This window comes from Galeopterus variegatus, unplaced genomic scaffold, assembly GCF_000696425.1.
Source record: "Galeopterus variegatus unplaced genomic scaffold, G_variegatus-3.0.2 Scaffold1813, whole genome shotgun sequence".
NCBI lineage: Eukaryota > Metazoa > Chordata > Mammalia > Dermoptera > Cynocephalidae > Galeopterus > Galeopterus variegatus.
This window is the reverse complement of record NW_007727924.1, coordinates 115253-123660: the sequence shown is the minus strand read 5'-3', so window position 1 is coordinate 123660 and position 8408 is coordinate 115253. Positions and strand designations below refer to the sequence as shown.

The 8408-nt window shown below is 37.2% G+C and overlaps 1 protein-coding gene across 2 annotated transcripts in view; it reads left to right on the top strand.

Moving 5' to 3' along the window:
• Positions 1-8408, top strand: part of MLLT3 (myeloid/lymphoid or mixed-lineage leukemia (trithorax homolog, Drosophila); translocated to, 3) — a 278524-nt gene that overhangs the window by 207677 nt on the left and 62439 nt on the right. For both annotated transcript variants that reach the window (XM_008579114.1, XM_008579115.1), the window contains one exon: positions 6613-7236. In XM_008579114.1, the coding sequence (XP_008577336.1) occupies positions 6613-7236 (624 nt within the window). The remainder of the gene's footprint in view (positions 1-6612; positions 7237-8408) is intronic.

Below are 8408 nucleotides of genomic sequence, written 5' to 3'. Positions count from 1 at the left end.
TTTTTTTTTTTTTTTTTTTTTTTTGTAAACCTGTAAGGGGATTGTAACCCTTGGCTTGGTGTCGCCCGCACCGCGCTCAGCCAGTGAGCACACCGGCCAGTCCTATATAGGATCCGAACCCGCGGCGGGGAGCGTCGCTGCGCTCCCAGCGCTGCACTCTCCCAAGTGTGCCACAGGCTCGGCCCTGATTTTAAGTGTTTCTTGCAAACAGTCTATATCTGACCTTTGTCTTTTTAGCCTAGTCTGACAGTCTGTCTTCCAGAGGAAGAATTCAGCTTTCTCATTTTTATGCTAAGTGATACTTGATTTTGTTACTTTCTTTTTACTTTGTTTATTATTCATACTTGTGATTTTTTTCCATTTTTCTTAGTTTTGCTTATATTTTCAAGTTGATATTCATTTTCCATTTGTTTATGTGGCACTTCTGCATTTTTCCATTTCGTTACTGGCTACCATCCCTTTCAATTACTCATAATCTAATTTTTCATCCACTTTAATGTGAAAAAAGATACCAACATTTTTCCTCACCTTGACACTAATCCTCTCCTCTTTCATTTCTAAATTTCCTTAGAGATAACTTAGTTTTTTAGGTTCAGATTTTTGTTAGACTTTTCTGTGTTGAGCATTTATATTGCATATTTATAGAGTTTATATTCATTTAGGTTTAATTCTGTATAGAGTATAATATACGTTGCACCCCTGTTTCTTGCTCTTGCTATCTTCCCACACTCAAAAGGTCTCTTTTGTATTTAGTTTGTCTGGCTAGGCCAAGGCCTGAAATCCTGCTCACAGTGCCAGTCGTCTAGCTACACGACCACGCCAGTTGTCGGGCTCTTTTACCTGCCAGTAATCCTGCACCGACTAGGCCGATTGTGGCACTAGGGTTGGGTCTGGAGCTCCCAGACCCCTCAAGCCCGTTCACAGACTGGGTCCCCAGATCCCACACACGCCAGGCTGGGTCTCCAAACCCCACACACACCGGCTGGGTCACCAGACCCTTTACACACGAGCTAGGTAACTGGCCAGAAGGGTCCTTGGAAATGGGTCTGGAGCTCCCAGACCCCTCAAGCCCGTTCACAGACTGGGTCCCCAGATCCCACACATGCCAGGCTGGGTCTCCAAACCCCACACACACCGGCTGGGTCACCAGACCCCTTACACACGAGCTAGGTAACTGGCCAGAAGGGTCCTTGGAAACCATAGGTTTGGAAAAGCATGGAAAAGATGCCCACCCGCCTGCTTCACTAAAACTCTTCTCTCTTCTCTCTCTAAAGAACACAAGAACTGCAACAAAACTAAAAAAGATACATTGACGCTCATGCGCACTAAACACACACACACACACACACAAACACACACACACACTCACAGAGCTTACAATGGATGTGCTAAACCACACCCAGCTTAGTTAGAATCTCTTCTCATGTCCTTTCCTTAGGTAGGTCAGTGGGCGATGTGTTCTTTGAATCCTTACGTTTTAGCAGGAACTTCTTTCACACTGACTGTGTGTGTAGGATGTTTGGATTGTACTTCTTTTTCTCCCAGCCGTCTGGATGTTATTGTTCTTTCTTCTATATTTTCATGTTACAAATGAGAAGTACAATGTTAATTTGATTCTTTTTCAGTTTTAAGTAATTATTCTTTCTGGTAACATCTCAGGTTTGTTTTTTGTTTTTTTTTTAATCCTTGAAGTTTAGTCATTCTAACTCGATGTTCCTGGGTGTGTGTCTTCTCGTTAATCTTGTCTAGATCTTGGAGAACTCTTTAGGGTGCGATTCATTCGTCCTTTTTTTAGTTCACGGAAACTTTCTTTTATGTTACTTTAATTATTGCCTCTTCCATCTCTTCTGTTTCCTTTTTCTGTACACTGTTCTAAAATTCTTCCTGTGGCTGGTATGTTAGGTTGCCTTGATGTGTTCAAGTTTCTTCTCTTTTCCCTTTATAATTTTTATCTCTTTGAAATGTTACTTTATGCTTTGAGATTTCTTCCAGTTGATCTTCATACTGCCAGTTAGAGTCTATCCTCTCTTTTACCTACTGAATTAATCAGCTTGGGAATTTTAATTTTAATTTAATTAAAATTTTTTTTCTAGGAATTATTTTTTGTACTTAATCAAGACTATTTGGTTTTCCTTATGTAGTCATACTGTTTTTGACCTCAGTATTACATCTGTCTCCTCCAGAAGATCTGTTCTACTCTCTCCTAGTTCCTCCTCCCTTAGGTATGTTATATGTATGTGCGCTGACGTTCAATTTGAGCTGTTGCGGGACCCTTGGCTGTTTTAAGTGATGAAACATCCAGGCATCTCAGCCTGCACCGTAGCAGCAGGCATGTTGTCTTCTCGTATGCACACCTGGAGGACTCTGTGTCTTCCTCCTCATATTCCCCAGGCCAGGAATAGAGTGGACTCTCCCTCCTTTTGGGTGCCTCCTGTGTGCCTTTGAGACTAGGGAGGCTGGCCACACTTTTGCAGTTATCTGTGTGCAGAACTTTTCCGGGTCTAGCTTGCAGCCCAGAGCAGAGCAAATCCTGTACTAGCCCTTTCTCTCGAGATGCCCATAAGCCTATGGCAACATTCTTCAGGCCCCACTGCCTGATCGCCCCAGAGCTGACTAGTTCAAGAAAGGTAAAGGGGGTTGGATTTGGGATTGAAGTAGGGAAAGGTAAATCGAAATCAAGGCTTATTTTTGCCACAGAATCCTATGTTTGCATATGTTATTCATAGCCTCAGATAGTATCACCCCCCTGCATCATTTGTCATGTGCTTAATTATAGCAGAGACTTTTATTTGGAAGCCTATCTTTAACAGTCGTGGTTTTCCCTCTTGAACTCTACTACAGTTTTTAGGAAGTATCCTTCTAAAATGCAGTTTGGACAAATAAACTCTTCTAGGAGAGTTTATTGGTTTTGACAGATAAAATTCCTCTGGGAGAGTTTATTTGTCCATATGCAAATTTAATTGAAAAAATGTGATCGATCTGAAAATCTTGCACAATGCAGAAGCCAGTTAAAGTAGGACAGAGACCAAAAATAAGAGGGTAGCTAGAGGGACAGGAGCTGAGAATCAGCTTTTTCAGTGGTACTGGGAAGAAGACATGAAAATAATATGGAAATTAAAAGCCACTTATCATCAGAAAACCATATTCTGGCCAGTAGTTACACCCTGTTCTTAAGCCATCTACTAAAGTTGCTGTCAAGTAGTATTAGAAGAGATTATATATCCGAGAGATCCATTATGTTCCAGAAAATTAAAACAAGGATGTATTCAGTAGTGCCTGAATGGAAGAAAGAAAATATTGTACTCTATATTCATAGGTTGTAAAGTTAGTACAAATACATGTATATTTATGTTTAAACAGTCATTTGCCTTAAACATTTGAGATTTGAATTATGCACACACGCACTCCCTGGTTGGATTGCTTGGTATTCAGTTTGTCCTAATCAGCCTCAGGCAAAAAGAATTTGAATTATACAGCATGTGTAAACTTCACATTGAATGGTAATTAGTGTGTGCTGCTCAGTGACACTTAATGTTGAGGTTAATGGTTCAGTAAAAATTTTAAAAAGCCAGTGGCTAGATCCCCTATATATATGGGATGATAGGTAGGCTAAGAATCAGTGAAAGCCTTTATTCTGGGTCAGTAGCAATTTAATGCCTGATTGTGTATCTAAGCCAGTGTTTTACATTTATTACATGGATGAATATGGAGTTTGATGACATATATCTGAACTTTGCCTGTTATCACAGGCTGGGGCCCCAAAAATGCCTGCTCTTGTATAATAGAAACTGTTCTCTCTCTCTCTTTCTCTCTTTCCTTTTTCTTATTTTCCAAATGTTATCTGTCTAGAACGTTGTTATGGAAGTGTTTGTCCCCTTAACTTTGGATTCTCCTAGCTTAAAGGTTTTTGAGGTGGTAATTACAAAAAGGAAGGAACAGGAATGGTCAGGTCACTTGTTTGTACCAAGATGTGTTGAGTGGGTGAAAAGTAGGTAACAGTAGACATAAATACCTAGGCCAATATGGGGAGTAAAAAGTTACATTTCTGGAGTTTTGTACCTCGCATTATATGCACGTAAGTAAAACAAGAACTTTAACTTTCTGTGACACAAGGAGCTCTGTCAGATACCACTGTATACCTAATGTTAGAATTCCAGTTTGTTCTACACAAAGATTTTAAAAATAAGTCATGGAAAGACCCCTAGAGAAGTCCATTTTTCTCTTTTTTTCCCCCCGGGTGCCAGAATGTTACTGTTTTTCTAATGCTTAACATTAGAAATATGTTGGTAGGTTAAAAATCATGTGTTTTAAAAAGTTACATATGGAGCCGAGCCCGTGGCGCACTCGTGAGAGTGCGGCGCTGGGAGCGCAGCAGCACTCTCGCCGCGGGTTCGGATCCTATATAGGGATGGCCAGTGTTGGCTGAGCGCGGTGCAGCCGGTCACAAAAAGGACAAAAAAATTTAAAAAAAAAGTTACATATGTAAAAATGTGTGTAATACTACAAATAGGTTGAATATTAAATAGCAATGCTTGTGTGTTCTAGAGCCATAGTTAGAATACTTATTACAAATTGCCAAAATTCAGTGACTCAACAAATCATTTTAAAAAACCTCAAGGATATTAGATTTCAAAATGTTCTTCCTTAATTTAGTTTGTCCATTATACTTTATTTTAATTATTCATAGTATTGCTTAACATGCCAGGAAATATCTTGTAATAGAATTTATAAAATAATGAAGTTTCAGTAATATGCATTCTATCTTTAGCATTCTGCTTTTAAATCTCAGATTAAGATGTTTTGTAAGGAATTATCTAGTTTGATGTATAAAAGCATGTCTTTGCTTAGTAACTTTATCCATTTTAGAATTTTGAAAGCAAATGCTCAGTTGAGTAAATAAATGGAATAATTTGGTATACGTCATTTTATTGTTGTTGAGCAAATATGACAAAAAATTTTGTAAAGGACAAAAATACATATTCCCACTAACAAAAACAATAATTTTTTATTTTAGGTATTAATTTCTGATGTACATATACACATGCTTTCTTTTTTTCTTTTTTATAGACCCAATTGTTCATTTTAGTGAAAAGCATAGCCCCTGCCTACTGTCTTTTCTGTATCGTGCTAGACATTTAAGAAATATAGGATTGGTTTACATATCATTGTGCTTTATTGAGTGGGTGAGTTAGAGATGAAAGATAATAAGCAAGCCTGAAGATGTAAATCCTGGTTGAACATTTGGACATCTATTTGTCTTTGGCTCCATTAGAGGTGGAAATAAGCAAGACTGCCTACTGTCTTTTCTGTATCGTGCTAGACATTTAAGAAATATAGGATTGGTTTACATATTATTGTGCTTTATTGAGTGGGTGAGTTAGAGATGAAAGATAATAAGCAAGCCTGAAGATGTGAATCCTGGTTGAACATTTGGACATCTATTTGTCTTTGGCTCCATTAGAGGTGGAAGTAAGCAAGAAAGAGCTCTTTTAGTATTGGTGTAGATTTTTGCATGTCCAGGATCTTCTTCTGTTTCTTATTCTTACTATTAATGGCAGAGGTTCACAAACATGATAAGTATGGACTTAGATTTTGTTCCTAAACAGAAAGATTATATATACTCAGGTATTTATATGACTGAAAAAACTGATGACATTTAAAATGAAATGGGCAACAGTTAGCTCTTTTCTTATGATTACACAACAATAATTGCTAAAGACTTTTCAGTGTGTTTGATGGTTAGGTGAAATCCTTGTTCTGTTAGATTCCTTTTTTTTTTTTCCATAGTGGGTTGGAGACACATTCCTTAACTGATGATATTTTGTCCAGTATAAAAATAATCGCTTTTTATCTCAAATTGAGAATTATTTCATTTCTTTTTTGGAGTCTTATGATTCTTTATATTACAGAACCGTTTAAAATTTTATATAATCTGAACTCACCATGTGACCCTTGGCTATTTTTCTTCCTCGTTCTCAATCTTGTGCTGCAGCTTGTTGCTGTTCCCTAAATACAATCTGTGCTTTTGCTCTGTTATTGTTTTAGTTTTTTCCAGTCCCTGGTCTCTAAGTACCTTTTCATTCTTTTCTTTTTAGTAATTACCTGCTTATCCTCCAAGACCTGACCTAATTCTCGATAGGTGTTGTTATTTCTCGATAAATTTCTGAATTATTCTTCTCCATATGCTCCCAACAGAATTAAATAGTCCCCTTCTTTTGGTTGTTATAGCACTTTTTAGGTGGCTCTTCTAACAGCTGTCAAGTCATAGATATGTCATAGTTATTAGGAGTGGGGGCCATGTGGTATCTATCTTGTATCATCTAGAACAAGCATTTAGTTAACATGTGTTGAATTGAAATGTTTTAAAACTTTGAATGATTAAGAAAACAGCTTGCCACATTAAATTTTTTGATAATAGTAACCCTCTCTCATTATGTTTCTTGCATGCACTACTCCCCCCTGTTATATTGTGGTTGTCTGGTTTATATTAAAATATTTTTGGCATTTTAGAGATAGCTTGAGAGCAATCAAAAAAGGATCATTTATGTAGATCGAGCTCAAGGAAATTGGCTTTTAGTTTTGAGAGTTTCATTTTCTTCTCCCTTTTTGCAGGACCCTAACAGGAGTATTCATACCAGCAGCAGCAGCAGCAGCAGCAGTAGCAGCAGCAGCAGTAGTACCAGTTTTTCAAAGCCTCACAAATTAATGAAGGAGCACAAGGAAAAACCTTCTAAAGACTCCAGAGAACATAAAAGTGCCTTCAAAGAACCTTCCAGGGATCACAACAAATCTTCCAAAGAATCCTCTAAGAAACCCAAAGAAAATAAACCACTGAAAGAAGAGAAAATAGTCCCTAAGATGGCCTTCAAGGAACCTAAACCCATGTCAAAAGAGCCAAAACCAGACAGTAACTTACTCACCATCACCAGTGGACAGCAAAATAAGAAGGCTCCTAGTAAAAGGCCCCCCATTTCAGATTCCGAAGAACTCTCAGCCAAAAAAAGGAAAAAGAGTAGCTCAGAGGCTCTATTTAAAAGTTTTTCTAGTGCGCCACCGCTGATACTCACTTGTTCTGCTGACAAGAAACAGATAAAAGATAAATCTCATGTCAAGATGGGAAAGGTCAAAATTGAAAGTGAAACATCAGAGAAGAAGAAATCAACTTTACCGCCATTTGATGATATTGTGGATCCCAATGATTCAGATGTGGAGGAGAATATGTCCTCTAAATCTGATGTGAGTAATCGTATTGGCTTCCCTCCTTTCCCTGACTGGTTTCCAGATTTTATTTCAGATAGCTTTATAATAAGGAATGAGGGAAGAAAATGAATGCTTGAACCGTAAATGCCGAACCATAAAATGGAAGCATGGAAGTAGGTGTGGCCTAGATATGAATTCCTGTGACTAATGGGAAGAAAGAAATTAAATAATATTAAGGAATGCAGATTTTTAGGATGTCATTTAAATGTTTAAAGGAAAGGTATATTCTATCATATAAAAATGGGTCATTTGAATAGCAGCAGAAAATTTAGGTGCTCATTAAAGCTTCGTTACTATGCTTTTCAATGATTAATAATTTAGGAAGATGAGAAGAATACTATAAAACTTGAATACAAGGGAAAATAAATTTAAAAGAGAAACAGACAATATTGGGGTGCAACTATGATATTGATCTTTTGATCATTGGAATGAAGTAATTTATTTATATAGATGGAAAGTTGATAATAGTATTTTATAAATAGCTTTATTGAGGCAATATTGATGTAACAATATACTACATGTATTTAAAATTTATAATTTGATAAAACGTGACATATATACCATAAACCGGTGTCGGTATTTTGAAAATGAAATATTTAATTTTTTTTTCTTCATTTTGTATAGCCACTCATTTGGAAGGGGTAGGATATGTGATCTTCACTACAAGTTTTTGATGAAGGATAGCATTATCCTTTGGTGGATGCCTGAAGGAGCATGTGACCATCTAATATCCCCAAAAGATGTTATCTGATGTTGGGATTTAAATTTATAATGACAGATTTTCAGAATTGGAAGGGATTATCAGTTTATCTATTCTAACCTCTTAGCAACATAAGAAATCTTACACTGACCGTGACAGAGCTGTTAGTAACTCAAAGGGTATTTGATTCTATTTTTGAAGTATAAACATTATTTACTATGAAGTTCTCTTCTCTTCACTTTTCCTTTTTGTCTGATTTTGGCCTTAGTTACTTATCAGTGATTATCCATCCCAGTAGTCTCCTTACTTTGGCTTGTTATGTCTAGACGATGATCAAGGAAGATGTCTGGCTAAAAATTGCTGGTAATTTTTGAAATCTTTTCTTTCTGTCCTGTGGGCTTGCCCCCAGATGTGCCTAGTTTACATGCTGGTAAAAGGTAGGAAGCCT